This window comes from Melozone crissalis, unplaced genomic scaffold (genome assembly GCF_028551555.1).
Source record: "Melozone crissalis strain CALT ecotype California unplaced genomic scaffold, PUWL_Pcris_2 ptg000027l_1, whole genome shotgun sequence".
In the NCBI taxonomy this organism is placed as follows: Eukaryota; Metazoa; Chordata; class Aves; order Passeriformes; family Passerellidae; genus Melozone; species Melozone crissalis.
The window spans coordinates 1,750,920-1,771,612 of record NW_026535805.1 but is presented as its reverse complement, the minus strand read 5'-3'; the positions used below and the strand labels follow the sequence as shown (position 1 = coordinate 1,771,612).

At 50.5% G+C, this 20,693-nt stretch overlaps 1 protein-coding gene across 1 annotated transcript; it reads left to right on the top strand.

Annotated features, from left to right (window-relative positions):
- Window positions 1-4,515: 4,515 nt before the first annotated feature.
- Window positions 4,516-20,304, top strand: LOC128939375 (transmembrane protease serine 9-like). The gene is made up of 17 exons (XM_054280291.1): window positions 4,516-4,586; window positions 4,866-5,108; window positions 5,423-5,688; window positions 5,954-6,102; window positions 6,578-6,752; window positions 10,847-10,954; window positions 11,063-11,090; window positions 11,370-11,591; window positions 11,898-12,163; window positions 12,363-12,508; window positions 12,984-13,158; window positions 17,430-17,502; window positions 17,782-18,024; window positions 18,339-18,604; window positions 18,874-19,019; window positions 19,495-19,710; window positions 20,011-20,304. The coding sequence occupies exons 1-17, from the start codon at window positions 4,516-4,518 to the stop codon at window positions 20,302-20,304; spliced, it is 3,087 nt and encodes a 1,028-aa protein (XP_054136266.1).
- The last annotated feature ends 389 nt before the right edge of the window (window positions 20,305-20,693 follow it).

Sequence of the window (20,693 nt, the reverse complement as noted above, 5' to 3'; positions counted from 1 at the left end):
CTACCCCAAGAACCTTACGGCCTAATCTGGACGGACATAATTAATGACCCATGGAAATAAGAGCAGAAGCGAGGCAAATTTGAGCTCATCTCTTATTTTGTCTATGGGACATGCTGACCCCTGTGAGCAGCTCCTGTTGTTGCCGAACTCGTTTTCCAGCGGCGCCTCTCCGTTCCTGAGGCTCTGCCGCCCTCCCGCGGCCGCTCGGGCTGTCCTGCCCGCCTTGGGGATGTCATCTCGTGTGCTTGTGCGTGTGGCATGCTGCAGTCCCCGGGATCAGTACTCTGCCAGCTGAGGTAGACCTCTCCTTTTTTGTGTCTCAGAAAACGAAATATGTTCCCTCCAGAACGCATTTAACTGCGTTTTCCTCCAGAGCATAAGGTGCTCATAGCATCACAGAATCACAGGTTTATCCAGAGCTGAAAGGGACCCACAAGGATCACTGAAGTCCACCTCCCAGCATGGTCCAAATGCTCCATGAACTCTGTCAGTTGTTGCTGTGAACACTTCCAGTGCCCAACCACTCTCTGGGTGAAAGAGATTTTCCTAATTTCCAATCTCAACCTCCCCTGACAAAGCCCCTAGCCATTTTCTCAGGTCCTGTCACTGGTCCTCTGCTCATTACAAAATTGGGTCCAGGCAATGATAGTGTGTGGTCAGTAACACATATTGACACAGGGACAAACCAGCAGCTACAGCAGAGCCATGAACTTCTGGAGCTCATACATATATTACAATCCAGCCTGGATCCTAAGGCAGAAAATAAACTCTTACAGCCTAGGTGCAATCATTCCTGAAAGGTTCTTCTGAATCCACACAACCATCCTTATGTGAGCTGAACCAGGATGTCCTCCTACATCTGTTTGACTCTATCCTTTGATCATATACTTAGTTAGAAACACCAGCAACATCTTTTCCAAGAATAAACTCTGAAAAGCAGAAAAACTGCATGAGTGAAGATTGAAGCAGCCTTCAGCAACTGAGGAAAAAAACTTTGAAGGACTTGGGAAGACTTCTTAAGAAAATATGAACTAGCAGCAAGAAAAGCCACAGATTTAGTATTTTGCTTGGGAAATCTTCCCGGTTTCCCATATGCACCCCTGACAAAATTTTTATGGCACCACAGATAATTCTTGCTTGCATTTCCATGAAATAAACAAGTAAACTTACATAATTTTACAGAGAACAAACAGGCCCTTTGTCCATGCATGTGCCCAGGAAACAACAGTTCAAAAATCTAGGCTATCCCAGTCACACAGCTCAAAGGAAGATATTAGGGATGTCCCAGCCAGCTGAACAGCAAATATTTATTGCATAAGGAAATTATGGTGGTGTAAATATTGTTGTGTTGCCAAGGAAATTGTAAAAAACTTCACACCCTCCATAAATTTGTACACATCTTTAGACAAGGACGCCTCTATGGCTTTGGAACAGAATGTGAGAAACATGATGAGCCTTCAAATATGCTTGAAAATGTACAGTGAGATATTGGAAAATCCAGACAATCCATTAACCTTTTATATGTGCGTGTATACATGTAGTCATATGTGGACAAAAGCAGAAAACTGAATAAAATACTCAACACCTCAGTTTAAATGGACTTTATAGGAACACCCATGCTTTAAGGGTTTTTTCCCATTTTTACTGAAGTATGTTTTAAATAAATTTTCATAAAATGAAAAGAAAAATCATGTCATAAATACAGGTTATAGAAAAATAAAAGCATGAAGAAGATAGAAGTGGTTCAAAACTCAACACAAAAACATGAAGATATATTTCACTTGCTCAGAAAAAAACACCACAGGAAATGTCTCACTTCCAAAACAACTCTGTCCATTTTTGCTCACTTTTATTTTCTTCTACTCCCTCACCTCAAAACTGTGAATACTTTTTAGATGCACACACACACTCTTACTGTACTCCTGAGTTCTCCAAACCCCAGCAGAAGAATCTCCCACAAGCAAATTTTTTCCCAATTTCTAGAGAAGTTTCCCACAGTCATTACCCTCCCATTAACAACTGATTATTTTTTCTCCCTCTCTTTTTAATTTGCACCATAGAATGCCATGCTTAACATCAAACATTTATTCCTTATTGCTCAAGTCAAATCTGTAAGGACCTACCTTTTACCTACTGTAAGGACAACAAGGATTGAGACACTTGTTCTTCAGTACAAGAGCAGAGTAGATTATGCACTGCATCTCTCAGCTTACACAGGCACAATATGAATAAAGATGCTACACACCATCTGATTAATGCAAACCCAAAGCCTGCTCCTACTATGGCTGCTTTGCAGCTCTTTGTGTAGTGTATGGGCAATGTTAGACACTGCAGAATAACATTTCTCAGCTGCAATGTGGACGAACCTGGAGAACTGAAGCTGTAGAAGTCAGGAAGTCACATTCAGCTTCCCATGCTAATGTAATGAAAACTGAATTTTTAACTTTATACTTGTCACAACTGCATGCAACTCTCCTATAAAAATGCACAAAAGATCAGTTTCCTGAACTCTACTCAATCCAATTATATTTCTGCAGAAAGCTATGTTCATAAATTAATTGGCAATTAACTTTTTTCCCCATAAAATATCTTTATGCATCTCTTGGAATGCCTGAGCCTCACGTTGTATGTAGTACATGATTCAGAGTGACACCGTGCTACAGACACAAGAATAATCAATGATCTGGATGTCTGTATTATCTTACCATGAAACAAAAGAACTGTGTAAACATACCTGGCAAGCCAATAGGATCACTTGTGTAGCAAATCTTTTTCGTAGTCTACATTAATATTGAAGGATGCATTTAAAAAAAACCAGCAGAAATAAATAGATTTGCCATGTAACCTAACTTTTTCCAGCCCTTCTATGCTTACAGACAGCTGTAATTCCTTGGAAAATACATTGAAGAAAATCCATTTCCAATATGAAATAAAATTTCAACCATTTACATTTTTCTAAAAAATAGAAAAATCCAGTATCTCTTGTTCTGTGTCCCTGTAAAGAAAAAAAATATCTTGCCTGTGAGAAGCAAGCAATTAACCATTTTTCCTCCCCTCTCACCCCATTTTCTCATAGAGCTCCAAAGTAGAGCTACTATAGATGAGTGCCAAACATAAAGCACTTCCAGAAGTCAAGGCCAGTATGGTCTTAGAAGAAGTTCTGTTTGCTCCAGAAATACCAGGTAAGGCTTCCCAAACAAGCTGCCGAAATTCTGGAAGACTCAGCATTGTTCTCAAAGTTTTCAGGCAAACCCATGCTGGGGAGAATTGTGATGTACCTTAAGAATAGTGAAGATTCTGAGGTATCATCCTAGCAATAAAGTCAGCTACTCTGTTTAGGTCAGTATCATCCCTGTCATGACTCATATAACCCAGCATTTCTCAAAATAAAAAGCCATGTGAAATCTCAAATATTTTACTATGCCTACATTTCATGACTCAATCTCTAGAAGAAAATCACTGAAAAAAATTTCACAATTGCTACAGAAATATTTAGAAGTGTAACTTCCAAACAATATTCCTCATTCAAAACTTCTAACAGCTTCTAGGATGTTTCCACCTGAGAAGTTAAGCCAACTTGTCAACACCAAACTGAATAAGTTTGATGTTGACAAGTTGGCTTGTTCATTAAAAGCTATTAGGACAGGTTTTTTTTCTTTTTCATTTCCATGCTGAATCTGAATCAGTTGCATTCACAGCTGCCCTTTGAACATCCACATTGGAAATGTGGGTGCCCACCCACTGTGGCCGTGACTGGATTGGCTGGTGACCCAAGCACACACATGCTTCCTGAAGGAGTTCCAGAGTGATACTGTTTGGCAAAGAATCTCATGAAAAAAATTGCAGAGAACAGAGAGAAGCAGAAGCAGGAAGTCAGTGAAATTCAAAGAGGCTGTGATGCCATGCTAGGTGTTTTCCTGTGAGATGCCAGCAGACAGTGACACGAGACAGTCACTGCCTGCCCCAGGGCCTGCACACCCTCATCCCACAGGAACAGGGACTTAAAGCTGCAGACAACCTTCTTCCAAGGGCAGGTACTGATAGGGAAAGGAGAAATGCCTTTACAGTGACAGAGGGTAACTTTAGATAGGATATTGGGAAGGAGCTTTTGACTGTGAGGATACTAATGAAATGGCACAGGTTGCCTCGAGCAGCTGTGGTAGCCCTGCATCTTGAAGTGTTCAAGGACATCTTTGGAGCCAGGCTCTGAACAACCAGATCTAGTGCAAGCCATCCCGACACAAGCAAGGCAAGGGGATCAGAGCTAGATGATCACCAAGGGCCCTTCCACCCCCAAACCATTCTATGGCTAACCAATACCACGTTGCCCCTCCCCCAGTGGGCCCTCTGGCACAGAACCCCGCAGTGCTCAGAACATGGAACCCACCCGTCTGTGACATCAGCGCCAGGACCAAGGGCACCACGGGCAGCACAGCTGCTGCGGGCAGTGCGGCTGTGACTGTGCTGCTGCACGGAGCTCTCAGTGCTTGCAGCTGACTCGTGCCTCTGGCAGACATGAATTGGCTCGGCCTCTTCGTCCTGCTGACCGTGGCCGGGTTGGCACACGGGACATGGGACAACTGCGGGTGAGTGGGCCCAGGCCCAGGGAAGGAGCCATGGCAACACTTGCGGCCTTCCCTGGAGGGGACCCACCTGTCCCCCATGGCCAGGCCGCAGCTTCCCACCCACCATGGGAAGCCTCAGTTCCTTGCCAGCAGCCAGGTGCTGGCACGGACAGACACACACCCCATGGCCTTCCCTGGCCTGCTGTGCGTGCAAGGCCTTGTGGGGAGGGCAGAGGGCTGAGCTTCAGCCTGAGCCACAGCAGGCCATGAAGCAGCATGGAAATGACTTTCTGCTTGCAGAGGGACCTGCGGACTCCGACCTCCACAATCTGTAAACAGCCCCATGATTTATTCCTACGGCAATGTGGCTTATGACTATGGCATGACACGTGTCGTGGGTGGTGCCGGTGCCGCGGAAGCATCTTGGCCCTGGATCGTCAGCATCCAGCACCCATGGATACCAGGCCTGGGGCATCTGTGTGGAGGTTCCCTCATCAGTCCAGATTGGGTCCTCACAGCAGCCCACTGCTTTGATGATATGAGGTAAGGAGGAGCAGGGAATGGGGACATCTCCACAACACCAGCAGGTGTCCGGTCAGCAGCACCACCTGCTACTCTCATCCCCTTTCCTCTCAGGCAGCCAGGCTGCCACAGTGCTCAGGAGAAGCCTGGGCTCATGCCAAGGCTTCCTAGCAGCCTCCAGCTTGACATTCCCCCAGCCTAAGATGTGTGAGGGTACTCACACCTGCCAGAGCACTCCTCCCTCTGTGCCTTTCCAAGCTGACATACAGCAACTGCTGGGCTGCTGTGGCACATGGCTCTGCTCCCTCTCAGCTCTCTCTCCATCTCCTTTCCAGTAATGCCAGCTTGGTCTACGTGGTGATTGGGGCCACCCGGTTCACTCAGCCGGGCCCTGGGGCTGCAGTGCGCAATGTGAAGCAGGTGGTGGTACACCAGGACTACAACCCTAACGACTTTAGCTACGACATTGCCCTGATGCAATTGGACCACCCTGTCCAGTGCAGTTCCTACATCCAGCTGGCCTGTGTGGCTGAACCTACCCTAAGAGTCTCAGAGCTCATCAACTGCTGGATTGCTGGCTGGGGTTCCACTGTTGCAAGATGTGAGTACCAAGAACAACACCTGGGGCAGCTCAGCCCACTGAGGAGAGGGTTTGGGGTTCCCCACAGCAGATACCAAAGCAAGCCTGCAGGACGTACACGTCTGCAGAGATGGGCCTGGCTTGCTCCCCAGAGGCAGGAAGCAGGGACACAGTGCTCCAGTGCCCCTGCAGATGCAAAGCCAAACCAAGGGAAAGAGATAACCACCTGAGAGATGAGCAAACTGGCATGGACCTGCCAGAGGCTTATTCCTTTCTCTGCTCACAGCGGAAGGTACTACACCTGATCAGCTCCAGGAGGCCAAGGTCCAGCTCATCGATCTCCAGCTCTGCAACAGCAGTGACTGGTACGGAGGGAAACTCTACACCCACCAACTGTGTGCTGGTTACCCACAGGGTGGCATCGACACCTGCCAGGTAGGAACGTGCCACGAGCCACTCAGCCCCCAGCAGCACCAGCAGCCAGGGAAGCACCACCCCAACACAGCCCAGGGCCTGCTTTGCCCAGCCACTCAGTCACCCTCCCAGCCCCAGCTCCCCCTGACTGCTGTGGGGGCTTCCCACACACTGCCCATCCACACCTGCCTGCCCAGGCCTCCCCTTGTGCCAGAAAGCCCAGAAAGCCCAGCTAGTGCTCTTGCCAGTGAAGAGATCCACGTGCCAAAGTTCCATCCTCTGCACATCCACGAGTCCTGTGCAGATAGGATAGAGAGAGCCCTACCCTACATGAACCCACGCCATTCACAGCCAAGCTTCTGGAGGCTCCAGCCTCTGAGCAGAGCTTTTCTCTGCCCAGAATAGAGCTCTGGCAGGGGCTGTGAGAGAGAAGGAGACAGCCCCAGTGCTGGCAGGTGCCACCAACACCACCTTAATCCTCTGTGCTCTGCTGCAGGGTGACAGCGGTGGTCCTCTCATGTGCCAGGACAACAACGCTGACCACTGGTGGGTCATTGGAATCACCAGCTGGGGATATGGCTGTGCCAGAGCAATGCAGCCTGGAGTCTACAGCTCCACTAAGTACTTCTATGACTGGATCGATTACAATATGCGTGTAAATGCAATGAAAAGTGCTCCTTGAACAGCAGAAGCAGGCAGGATCCAGGGCAGGCTGCAGTGCACCACAACCATTTCCTGCTGGGGCAATGCTTGCTGATGCAAAGGCAGCCTCAGGGTCAAAACCCTGCTCTGTCCTGACCACACTCCTCTCTTTTGTGCACACACACACACACTGGAGTTGATTTAGTTGTTGAAATAAAATTACCTTTGGTCACAGCAAACCATCTTTTCAGTGCAATTCCAACTCCTGGGTAAGACAAGAAGTGCCATGCTCAGCACCTGCACAACAAGCCTGGGGGCACAAAGGGACACAGTGGCTCCAAAGAGCTTCAGAGTGCCTGGTCAGAGAGGACAGTGCTCTGAGCCACCACGGCCTGGAGGAACCTGCTACCTCAAGCCTTGGAAGAGGATAGGAAAAAAGCTGATACATTGCGGGGTGGTGCTGCAATGTACATGGGCTGCTAATTTAGAGCCTGGTGAGAGCCTGGGCTAAGGGAACACATCTGGGAAACTCCCAAGCATGACAAGGGAAACTCCTGGCTCCTGACTGGAGTGCCAGTGCCCTAAGGCAGAGCCAGATTTCACAGGCAGCAAAGGGGAATTGAGGAGCCAGGTGGTCACACTCCACAGATACTCAGAGGAAGAGCTGGGGTCATTCTGGGGAGAGGAACCTGGCAGGAACCCTAGGAAAGTGCACCAGGAATGCCGTGGAAGGCCAAGGTGAGTGGGCCAACACCACCTGCAACACCAAGGCTGTTCACAGGCATGGCCAGCCTGCGAGCCAGGGGGAAATGATGCCTGGGCTTGGCTCCATATCTGGGAGGAGACGAGGGCAGGGAAAGGGGAGGAGTTGTGGAAGATGAGAGGGCTGTATAAGCATGGCCAATGGAGAGAAGGAGCAATCAAAGAGCCAGCTGCAGAGACACAAACTGCAGCTCGCTGTGCTGGTTTGCCTGAGGGCTATAGATAATCACCACAGGATGGGAAAGAATCTTCTTAACTCACTAATTAACAAATCATCTACAAGCTGTACAAATTTGCACCAAATTTTTATATCCTTTTCAATCAAACTTTGATATTCTTGGGTGGGGAGGGGGGGATGGTAGAGGCTTCTGGAATGCCATGGGGTAGACTTGTTGGAGGCAGTTTTCACCTGTCTTTTACAGGTGAAAGCAAGTGAACATTGACTTTCGCCATCTAATAGAATGCTTCAAAATGCCTTGGGCTGGTTGTCACTCCACCTGCTTTGGATATTCTTCTTGGCTTCAAGTGATGCCTTAAAGAACCTAGAACAAAACAATAAAAAACCACACTTTTGACATAGGAGGTAATATAAAGGCTCATCTTTATTGGAGGCCTCCAGTAGCAGATATGGCAAATGACCATAGAATTCCTCCCCTACATGAGGTGAATGCAGTTTTATAAGCTTAATAAATTAGCATATTTGACAAAAATCACTAATTCGGACCACACATGGTGAAGTAACTCCTCCCTCAGTTCAACACTCTCTAAATCCTCTTCCACTCAGATGGAAACTAAACCTTGCTTATGAAAATATCTCTCAAAGAGCTGTTTCCAGCTCTGGTTTCCAAGAAGAACAAATATAAGTTTAGTTGCCTTGTACTCCCCAGGGCTTGGAGGTCTGAAATATGTTTTGTCTTTCTACTTAGAGAAAAGGTAGGGAAAAGTACTGAGAAAACTCGCCACAGATACAACAACAGAGCTACAAATATATGTGTAAAGAATACAGAGAATACATAAAAGAGAAAAGGCAAAAATCAATCTGGCTCACCAGGCCAATGGAATCCTATCTCACAGTGGGTGGCACTCCTCCATTTGTCTTAATCAAGATGGGCTGGGCTGAGAAGAACCATCCCACATCTGTGCTGGTCCCTGCCACCCTGACTTAAGCTTCTTCAAATATTTCCTGAAGTAAATTTCAGGGGCTGCCTGGTCACTAAAGACCAGGGAAGTGCAAGAGTGTCACTCAGGGTTGGGGGTGGCCATTACCCTGTCCAGTGAGCAGACCAGCTTAGAGCCACCCAACCATCCTGGAACAACCTTATTGTACTGTCCTGGCAAAATTCTGCTGCCCAAACAATTTCTCCCAGTTCTGTGCAACCTCAGCCACGGGCATCTCTTCCCCTAAATAAACCAGGGATATTTCCCATCACATCAAACACCTCGAAGCACGTGAAACTCCTTTCTGAAGGAGTCCCTTGTGAAGGGACTTCCACCCCCTTCTGTGTGTGCCCAGGGACCCTAGCACCCATTGTGTGGCATGAGGAACACAAGGCTCTCCCTGTGCCTGTCTCCAAAAGACTTTGAACAGAGACTCAAGTGTCCTAGCAGAGACTCAGGGCCCCCCACCTCACGTCTTACAGGGGTCTCCACAACTCCTCTGTGGCTGCCTTACACTGATCACGCTGTGCATGCCTTCTCCACCCTCTACCAGTGATTTCACCAAATCTGCACCAAATGCCACAACAATAGAGAGGCTCAAATACACCCTTATAATTTACACAGAGTCTACACACAAAATTGTAACACTCCCATTTGGCTCCTTCCTGCTCTAAAGATCCCAGGTGACCTCACCAGTACCTGCTCTGAAGGACGGAGGCTCCAGCAGCCTTTGGGTCCCATCTGGGCTGCCAAAGTGCTGAGGAAACTCCCCTGGGTGACCATTTTGGAAGCACAGGTGGCTCCAATGGTTGCCCTGTTTGATTCTCTACCCACACCACTCTCACCCAGTCAGAGCAGGTTTCCATACCCATTCAGCCTCAGGATTCCCCCAGCAGACTCACAGATGTCACGTTCCATAAAGAGCCACCAGCTCCTGCTGCAGCGCTCAGTGTCCATTCAAATCCTGGCCAGTGCCACAGCTCCCTGTGCCCTCTGTTATGCAAAGCACGGGCAGTTCACAGCCTCTGTTCCCAGGCTCCTGCCAGCCAGAGCTCAATCTGCAGCTGGCACTGCAGCTGCACACCCAGCTCCCTGCCCCAAATGGATTCCTCAGCTGCTGCCTGCCCCAGGGACTGCACAGCCTCATCCTGCAGGAAGAGGGGCCTAAGAAAGCAGCAGAGAGCCTTCTTACAAGGGCAGGTCCTGATAGGACAAGGGGCAATGTCTTCACAGTGACAGAGGGTAGCTTTAGATGAGATATTGGGAAGGAATTCTTGACTGTGAGGCTGCTGAGATACTGTCATCCCAGAGCTGCTGTGGGTGCCTGTTTTTCATGTAAGCAGGGTCAGCACAGAAGACACAGATACCAACTTCAAAAATAAATTCATTTACTATAATTCAAAATTATGCCTGAGGAGGTTTATCTGGAACAGAGACTCGACAGATTTAAATTAATAAAGTTGGTATTTATTGAAAGGCCTTTAAGGGATACACCTTGGGCAGTACTAGAGCCTTGTCAGTGCTACACCCTGGTTGGATCTAAGATGGATCTTGGCCACCAGTTTTTACAATTTTAATATTTGGTCAATTTACTTATTGGGGTTAACTGTCCAATTACAGCTTCAGGTCATGAAGTCTCAACGTCTTGGCTTGCCCCTTTCAATTTGCTGTTATTTCTGCTTTTTGGGTAATGATTGTCTTTGATTTTCAAGCTGAGAAGGGATTGTTTTATCTAACTACCCTGTAAAAAGAACTTATTCGCCACTTAATATGAAGTTCGGAGTTACACAGCAAGGCAACAGAGAATCAGAAAAATATAAAACCTAAAATTTAAGGCATCAGAAACTGCAAAAAATTACAAATGGATAAGTAAGCAGGGCATCAAATACAAAGAAAATATTTATAAAAGTATAAGGTAGACAATGCTTCTAATCATTATTATAAAAGACTGCTGTCTACAGTGATGAAGAAAGACAAATCACCAGTTATCCTAATTTTTGACCATTATTCTGGTAAGCCCATCAACTGGGGGAGCCATTGTCACTGAGTTTGAGAACAGCTTCTGAGCTGAGCTCTGAAAACCTGTTGAGTGCAAGCTACCCCACCATGCCCAAGGCAAGGGGGTCAGAGCTAGATGATCCAGAGTCCCTTCCACCCCCAAACCATTCTATGGCTAACCAGTTCCACGTTGCCCCTCCCCCAGTGGGCCCTGTGCCACAGAACCCCACAGTGCCCAGAACATGGAACCCACCCGTCTGTGACATCAGCGCCGGGACCAAGGGCACCACGGGCAGCACAGCCGCTGCGGGCAGTGAGGCTGTGACTGTGCTGCTGCACGGAGCTCTCAGTGCTTGCAGCTGACTCGTGCCTCTGGCAGACATGAATTGGCTCAGCCTCTTTGTCCTGCTGACTGTGACAGGGCTGGCACAGAGCCAGTACACCTGCGGGTAAGTGGGCCCAGGCCCAGGGAAGGAGCCATGGCAACACTTGCGGCCTTCCCTGGAGGGGACCCACCTGTCCCCCATGGCCAGGCCGTAGCTTCCCACCCACCATGGGAAGCCTCAGTTCCTTGCCAGCAGCCAGGTGCTGGCACGGACAGACACACACCCCATGGCCTTCCCTGGCCTGCTGTGCGTGCAAGGCCTTCTGGGGAGGGCAGAGGGCTGAGCTTCAGCCTGAGCCACAGCAGGCCATGAAGCAGCATGGAAATTTCTTTCTGCTTGCAGAGGGAGCTGTGGGTACCGACCTGTGGCTTATTCCTACGGCAATGTGGCTTATGACTATGGCATGACACGCATCGTGGGTGGTGCTGGTTCCGCAGTAGCAGAATGGCCCTGGCTCGTCAGCATCCAGCACCCATGGGTACCAGGCACAAAACATTGGTGTGGAGGGTCCCTCATCACTGGAGATTGGGTCCTCACAGCAGCCCACTGCTTGGACAAGTTTGAGTAAGAAGGGGCAGGGAATGGGGACATCTCCACAACACCAGCAGGTGCCCTGCCAGCAGCACCACCTGCTACTCTCATCCCCTTTCCTCTCAGGCAGCCAGGCTGCCACAGTGCTCAGGAGAAGCCTGGGCTCGTGCCAAGGCTTCCTAGCAGACTCCAGCTTGACATTCCTCCAGCCTAGGAGGAATGTGCAAGGGCACTCACACCTGCCAGAGCACTCCTCCCTCTGTACCTTTCCAAGCCAAGGTCTAGCAACTGCTGGGCTGCTGTGACTTCCTCTCATCTCACTCTCCATCTCCATTCCAGTAACATCAGCCTGCTGTATGTGATGATTGGGGCCACCAACTTGTATCAGCCGGGCCCTGGGGCACAAGTGCGCAGTGTCAAGAAGGTGGTGATGCACCGCGAGTACAAGCGTAAAGACATGAGCTACGACATTGCGCTGATTCAATTGGAACGTCCTGTCCTGTGCAGCTCCTACGTCCAGCTGGCCTGTCTGGCTGAACCCACCCTAAGAGTCTCAGAGCTGAGAAACTGCTGGGTTGCTGGCTGGGGGGCCACTACTGCAAGAAGTGAGTTCCAAGAGCGACTTCTGGGCCCACTCAGCACACTGGAGATAGGTTTTGGGCTTCCCCACAGCAGAGGCCAAAGCCAGGCTGCAGAACATAAATCCCTGCAGAGAAGGGGTGCCCCTAGCAGAAGGGATTCGTCTGACAGAGAAGCAGAACCAGCATGGAGCTGCTGGGGGCTTATTCCTTTCTCTGTTCACAGGTGTAGATCAACCTGCTCACCTTCAGCAGGCCAAGGTCCAGCTCATCGATCTCCAGCTCTGCAACAGCAGTGACTGGTACTCAGGAGCAGTCTATTCCTACAACTTGTGTGCTGGATACCCAGAGGGCACCATTGATTCCTGCAAGGTAGGAGCATGCCATGAGCCACTCAGCCCCCAGCAGCACCAGCAGCCAGGGAAGCACCACCCCAACACAGCCCAGGGCCTGCTTTGCCCGGCCACTCAGTCACCCTCCCAGCCCCAGCTCCCCCTGACTGCTGTGGGGGCTTCCCACACACTGCCCATCCACACCTGCCTGCCCAGGCCTCCCCTTGTGCCAGAAAGCCCAGAAAGCCCAGCTAGTGCTCTTGCCAGTGAAGAGGTCCACGTGCCAAAGTTCCATCCTCTGCACATCCACGAGTCCTGTGCAGATAGGATAGAGAGAACCCTACCCTACATGAACCCACGCCATTCACAGCCAAGCTTCTGGAGGCTCCAGCCTCTGAGCAGAGCTTTTCTCTGCCCAGAATAGAGCTCTGGCAGGGGCTGTGAGAGAGAAGGAGACAGCCCCAGTGCTGGCAGGTGCCACCAACACCACCTTAATCCTCTGTGCTCTGCTGCAGGGTGACAGCGGTGGTCCTCTCATGTGCCAGGACAACAACGCTGCCTACTGGTGGGTCATTGGAATCACCAGCTGGGGAAAAGGCTGTGCCAGAGCAAAGCAGCCTGGAGTCTACACCTCCGTTCAGCACTTCTATAACTGGATTGATTACAATATGCAGATAAACGCAGTTAAAAGTGCTCCTTGAACAGCAGAAGCAGGCAGGATCCAGGGCAGGCTGCAGTGCACCACAACCATTTCCTGCTGGGGCAATGCCTGCTGATCCAAAGGCAGCCTCAGGGTCAAAACCCTGCTCTGTCCTGACCACACTCCTCTCCTCTGTGCACACACACACACACAGAGGAGTTGATTTAGTTGTTGAAATAAAATTACCTTTGGTCACAGGGAGCCATCTTTTCAGTGCAATTCCAACTCCTGGGTAAGACAAGAAGTGCCATGCTCAGCACCTGCACAACAAGCCTGGGGGCACAAAGGGACACAGTGGCTCCAATGAGCTCCAAAGTGCCTGGTCAGAGAGGACAGTGCTCTGAGCCACCACGGCCTGGAGGAACCTGCTTCCTCAAGCCTTGGAAGAGGATAGGAAAAAAGCTGATACATTGCGGGGTGGTGCTGCAATGTACATGGGCTGCTAATTTAGAGCCTGGTGAAAGCCTGGGCTAAGGGAACACATCTGGGAAACTCCCAAGCATGACAAGGGAAACTCCTGGCTCCTGACTGGAGTGCCAGTGCCCTAAGGCAGAGCCAGATTTCACAGGCAGCAAAGGGGAATTGAGGAGCCAGGTGGTCACACTTCACAGATACTCAGAGGAAGAGCTGGGGTCATTCTGGGGAGAGGAACCTGGCAGGAACCCTAGGAAAGTGCACCAGGAATGCCGTGGAAGGCCAAGGTGAGTGGGCCAACACCACCTGCAACACCAAGGCTGTTCACAGGCATGGCCAGCCTGTGAGCCAGGGGGAAATGATGCCTGGGCTTGGCTCCATATCTGGGAGGAGACGAGGGCAGGGAAAGGGGAGGAGTTGTGGAAGATGAGAGGGCTGTATAAGCATGGCAATGGAGAGAAGGAGCAATCAAAGAGCCAGCTGCAGAGACACAAACTGCAGCTTGCTGTGCTGGTTTGCCCGAGGATCACCACAGGAAGGGAAAGAACTTTCTTATCTCAACTTGTTAATTAACAAATCATCTACAAGCTGTACAAATTTGCACCAAATTTTTATATCCTTTTCAATCAAACTTTGATATTCTTGGGTGGGGAGGGGGGGATGGTAGAGGCTTCTGGAATGCCATGGGGTAGACTTGTTGGAGGCAGTTTTCACCTGTCTTTTACAGGTGAAAGCAAGTGAACATTGACTTTCGCCATCTAATAGAATGCTTCAAAATGCCTTGGGCTGGTTGTCACTCCACCTGCTTTGGATATTCTTCTTGGCTTCAAGTGATGCCTTAAAGAACCTAGAACAAAACAATAAAAAACCACACTTTTGACATAGGAGGTAATATAAAGGCTCATCTTTATTGGAGGCCTCCAGTAGCAGATATGGCAAATGACCATAGAATTCCTCCCCTACATGAGGTGAATGCAGTTTTATAAGCTTAATAAATTAGCATATTTGACAAAAATCACTAATTTGGACCACACATGGTGAAGTAACTCCTCCCTCAGTTCAACACTCTCTAAATCCTCTTCCACTCAGATGGAAACTAAACCTTGCTTATGAAAATATCTCTCAAAGAGCTGTTTCCAGCTCTGGTTTCCAAGAAGAACAAATATAAGTTTAGTTGCCTTGTACTCCCCAGGGCTTGGAGGTCTGAAATATGTTTTGTCTTTCTACTTAGAGAAAAGGTAGGGAAAAGTACTGAGAAAACTCGCCACAGATACAACAACAGAGCTACAAATATATGTGTAAAGAATACAGAGAATACATAAAAGAGAAAAGGCAAAAATCAATCTGGCTCACCAGGCCAATGGAATCCTATCTCACAGTGGGTGGCACTCCTCCATTTGTCTTAATCAAGATGGGCTGGGCTGAGAAGAACCATCCCACATCTGTGCTGGTCCCTGCCACCCTGACTTAAGCTTCTTCAAATATTTCCTGAAGTAAATTTCAGGGGCTGCCTGGTCACTAAAGACCAGGGAAGTGCAAGAGTGTCACTCAGGGTTGGGGGTGGCCATTACCCTGTCCAGTGAGCAGACCAGCTTAGAGCCACCCAACCATCCTGGAACAACCTTATTGTACTGTCCTGGCAAAATTCTGCTGCCCAAACAATTTCTCCCAGTTCTGTGCAACCTCAGCCACGGGCATCTCTTCCCCTAAATAAACCAGGGATATTTCCCATCACATCAAACACCTCGAAGCACGTGAAACCCCTTTCTGAAGGAGTCCCTTGTGAAGGGACTTCCACCCCCTTCTATGTGTGCCCAGGGACCCTAGCACCCATTGTGTGGCATGAGGAACACAAGGCTCTCCCTGTGCCTGTCTCCAAAAGACTTTGAACAGAGACTCAAGTGTCCTAGCAGAGACTCAGGGCCCCCCACCTCACGTCTTACAGGGGTCTCCACAACTCCTCTGTGGCTGCCTTACACTGATCATGCTGTGCATGCCTTCTCCACCCTCTACCAGTGATTTCACCAAATCTGCACCAAATGCCACAACAATAGAGAGGCTCAAATACACCCTTATAATTTACACAGAGTCTACACACAAAATTGTAACACTCCCATTTGGCTCCTTCCTGCTCTAAAGATCCCAGGTGACCTCACCAGTACCTGCTCTGAAGGACGGAGGCTCCAGCAGCCTTTGGGTCCCATCTGGGCTGCCAAAGTGCTGAGGAAACTCCCCTGGGTGACCATTTTGGAAGCACAGGTGGCTCCAACGAGCCAATGGTTGCCCTGTTTGATTCTCTACCCACACCACTCTCACCCAGTCAGAGCAGGTTTCCATACCCATTCAGCCTCAGGATTCCCCCAGCAGACTCACAGATGTCACGTTCCATAAAGAGCCACCAGCTCCTGCTGCAGCGCTCAGTGTCCATTCAAATCCTGGCCAGTGCCACAGCTCCCTGTGCCCTCTGTTATGCAAAGCACGGGCAGTTCACAGCCTCTGTTCCCAGGCTCCTGCCAGCCAGAGCTCAATCTGCAGCTGGCACTGCAGCTGCACACCCAGCTCCCTGCCCCAAATGGATTCCTCAGCTGCTGCCTGCCCCAGGGACTGCACAGCCTCATCCTGCAGGAAGAGGGGCCTAAGAAAGCAGCAGAGAGCCTTCTTACAAGGGCAGGTCCTGATAGGACAAGGGGCAATGTCTTCACAGTGACAGAGGGTAGCTTTAGATGAGATATTGGGAAGGAATTCTTGACTGTGAGGCTGCTGAGATACTGTCATCCCAGAGCTGCTGTGGGTGCCTGTTTTTCATGTAAGCAGGGTCAGCACAGAAGACACAGACACCAACTTCAAAAATAAATGTCATTTATTACAATTTGAAACTGCAAAGAATTGCAAATGGATAAGTAAACAGGACATAAAATCATTATCAAATATTTATAAAAGGACAAGGTAGGCAATGCATCTAATCATTTCTATAAAAGACCACCTACAGTGATGAAGAAAGACAAATCACAATTTACCCTAATCCTTGATCCTCATCCAGGCCTGCCCATCAACTGGGTGGAAGCCACTGTCATAGTTAAGGACTGGGGAACCACTGACAGCATCTGGGAAATCCTGCAGGTACCTTCCCCTACAGGCAGTGAGGTTACTGACTGTTTGTGAGAGGTCCCCATTTTTATACTGTGGAAGAGGCAAGACACCAAAACTTCTAGTGCAGTAACACCTGGCTTCATTCTCCTACTGGGATGCTCCCAAGGCCTGGGAGGGCTCTAAGAGAAACCAGGAGATTTCTCTGTGATCCCACACTCGAAAAACAAGGCCAGATGTGGCCTTGTTTAGTTCCTAAGTATGGAAAGGTAAATCCATTATTCATCTACGGAGTGGCTATACATAACACTTGTTTTGAAGGTCCATCTAGTGGCCAATTTCGGCAAAAGGTCTGTTGTTCAGGACTTAGTACTTAAATGCCAGGACTTAGTACTTAAATGCCTCACCCCCGAAAGTGTTCAAGGACAGCTTCTAAGCCAAGACATGCACACTGTGGACAGCTGGGTCTAGTGCAAGCCATCCCGACACAAGCAAGGCAAGGGAGTCAGAGCTAGATGATCACCAAGGGCCCTTCTACCCCCAAACCATTCTATGGCTCCTCAATTAGATGTTGCCCCTCCCCCAGTGGGCCCTGTGCCACAGAACCCCGCAGTGCTCAGAACATGGAACCCACCCGTCTGTGACATCAGCGCCAGGACCAAGGGCACCACGGGCAGCACAGCCGCTGCGGGCAGTGCGGCTGTGACTGTGCTGCTGCACGGAGCTCTCAGTGCTTGCAGCTGACTCGTGCCTCTGGCAGACATGAATTGGCTCAGCCTCTTCGTCCTGCTGACCATGGCCGGGCTGGCACACGGGACATGGGACAACTGCGGGTAAGTGGGCCCAGGCCCAGGGAAGGAGCCATGGCAACACTTGCGGCCTTCCCTGGAGGGGAGCCACCTGTCCCCCATGGCCAGGCCGTAGCTTCCCACCCACCATGGGAAGCCTCAGTTCCTTGCCAGCAGCCAGGTGCTGGCACGGACAGACACACACCCCATGGCCTTCCCTGGCCTGCTGTGCGTGCAAGGCCTTGTGGGGAGGGCAGAAGGCTGAACTTCAGCCTGAGCCACAGCAGGCCATGAAGCAGCATGGAAATGACTTTCTGCTTGCAGAGGGACCTGCGGACTCCGAGCCGTGGTGTCTGACTATGGCCTCATGGCATACTACTATGGCGACATGGCTTATGAATCCGGCATGACACGCATCGTGGGTGGTGCTGGTGCCCTGCCAGGAGCCTGGCCCTGGATCGTCAGCATCCACCACCCATGGGTTCCAGACCCAGGGCATCTGTGTGGAGGGTCCCTCATCAGCACACAGTGGGTCCTCACAGCAGCCCACTGCTTCGACAAGTTTGAGTAAGAAGGGGCAGGGAATGGGGACATCTCCACAACACCAGCAGGTGCCCTGCCAGCAGCACCACCTGCTACTCTCATCCCCTTTCCTCTCAGGCAACCAGGCTGCCACAGTGCTCAGGAGAAGCCTGGGCTCATGCCAAGGCTTCCTAACAGCCTCCAGCTTGACATTCCCCCAGCCTAAGATGTGTGAGGGCACTCACATCTGACAGAGCACTCCTCCCTCTGTACCTTTCCAAGTCGAGGTCTAGCAACTGCTGGGCTGCTGTGGTACATGGCTCTGCTCCCTCTCATCTCACTCTCCATCTCCTTTCCAGTAACATCAGCCTGCTGTCTGTAGTGATTGGGGCCACCCAGTTCACTCAGCCGGGCCATGGGGCACAAATGCGCAGTGTCAAGCAGTTGCTGGTACATGAGTACTACAACCCTAATGACATGAGCTATGACATTGCTCTTCTGGAATTGGACCATCCTGTCAAGTGCAGCCCCTACATCCAGCTGGCCTGTGTGCCCGACGCCAGACTGAGAGTGTCAGAACTGCAAAACTGCTGGATTGCTGGCTGGGGGGCCACTACTGCAAGATGTGAGTTCCAAGAGCAACTCCTGGGCCAGCTCAGCCCACTGAGGAGAGGGTTTGGGCTTTCCCACAGCAGAGACCAAAGCCAGGCTGCAGAACATATGCCTCTGAGAGATGGACCTGGCTTGCCTCCCAGAGGCAGGAAGCAGGGTCACAGCGCTCCAGTGTCTCTGCAGAGGCAAAGCCAAACCCTAGGGAAGAGAATGCTGTTCTCAAGTCAGGAGAGGAGAATGGGCAATGTGGTGCTCACAGTTTATTCCTTTCTCTGCTCACAGCTCAAGATGCACCTGATCAGCTCCAGGAGGCCAAGGTCCAGCTCATCGATCTCCAGCTCTGCAACAGCAGTGACTGGTACGGAGGGGAGATCCACACCCACAACTTGTGTGCTGGTTACCCACAGGGTGGCATCGACACCTGCCAGGTAGGAACGTGCCACGAGCCACTCAGCCCCCAGCAGCACCAGCAGCCAGGGAAGCACTACCCCAACACAGCCCAGGGCCTGCTTTGCCCAGCCACTCAGTCACCCTCCCAGCCCCAGCTCCCCCTGACTGCTGTGGGGGCTTCCCACACACTGCCCATCCACACCTGCCTGCCCAGGCCTCCCCTTGTGCCAGAAATCCCAGAAAGCCCAGCTAGTGCTCTTGCCAGTGAAGAGGTCCACGTGCCAAAGTTCCATCCTCTGCACATCCACGAGTCCTGTGCAGATAGGATAGAGAGAGCCCTACCCTACATGAACCCATGCCATTCACAGCCAAGCTTCTGGAGGCTCCAGCCTCTGAGCAGAGCTTTTCTCTGCCCAGAATAGAGCTCTGGCAGGGGCTGTGAGAGAGAAGGAGACAGCCCCAGTGCTGGCAGGTGCCACCAACACCACCTTAATCCTCTGTGCTCTGCTGCAGGGTGACAGCGGTGGTCCTCTCATGTGCCAGGATAACAAGGCTGACTCCTGGTGGGTTGTCGGAATCACCAGCTGGGGAAAAGGCTGCGCCAGAGCAATGCAGCCTGGAGTCTACACCTCCACTCAGTACTTCTATGACTGGATCCTGGTTCACACAGGGGCAAACACACTTGGAAGGGGTTCTCCATCATCACAAACCTGGAATCCTTTATTGACTGTTGCCCCACCACCGACTCTGAAACCATGGCCAATCCAACCCCTTCCAACTGTTAACCCATGGCCAATACAACCCATTCCCACTTTTAAGCCATGGCCAACACTACCTCCCACTCCTAATCCATGGCCAACACAACCGCCCACTCCTAAGCCATGGCCAACACCCCTTCCCACTCATAAGCCATGGCCAACACTACCTCCCACTCATACGCCATTGCCAACAGCCCTTCCCACTCATAAGCCATGGCCAACACTACCTCCCACTCATAAGCCTTTGCCAACAGCCCTTCCCACTCATAAGCCATGGCCAACACCACTTCCCACTTCTAACCCATGGCCAACACAACCCCCCACTCATAAGCCATGGCCAACACTACCTCCCACTCATACGCCATTGCCAACAGCCCTTCCCACTCATAAGCCATGGCCAACACGACCTCCCACTCATAAGCCTTTGCCAACAGCCCTCCCCACTCCAGAACCAACACCATTGGGTGAGGTTAGCTCCTGCCCATATCCACTCAACAAGCTGGTAGACTTCTTTACTAAGGTGAAGAAGCTCCTTCATGAGGTCCTTGGACAAAACACAGCTTGAGCAGCAGAAGCAGGCAGGATCCAGGGCAGGCTGCAGTGCACCACAACCATTTCCTGCTGGGGCAATGCCTGCTGATCCAAAGGCAGCCTCAGGGTCAAAACCCTGCTCTGTCCTGACCACACTCCTCTCCTGTGTGCAGGCAAACACTGGAGTTGAATAAGTTGATGAAATAAAATTACATATGCTCAAAGTGAATCAGCTTTTCAATGCAATTCCAACTCCTGGGCAAGATCCATTGGACACAAAGGGACACAGTGGCTCCAAAGAGCTCCAAAGTGCCTGGTCAGAGAGGAAAGTGCTCTGAGCCACCATGGCCTGGAGGAACCTGGTACAAGCCTAGGAAGAAGATAGGAAAATATTTTTGTTAAGGCTCCAGTATTGGTTGCAAA

Coding starts and splice junctions, on each gene's coding strand:
- LOC128939375 (XM_054280291.1), top strand. CDS start 4,516: ATGAATTGGCTCGGCCTCTTCGTCCTGCTGACCGTGGCCGGGTTGGCA. Junction 5,109..5,422: donor CACTGCTTTGATGATATGAG/GTAAGGAGGAGC, acceptor TCTCCTTTCCAG/TAATGCCAGCTTGGTCTACG. Junction 17,503..17,781: donor GGGACATGGGACAACTGCGG/GTAAGTGGGCCC, acceptor TTCTGCTTGCAG/AGGGACCTGCGGACTCCGAG.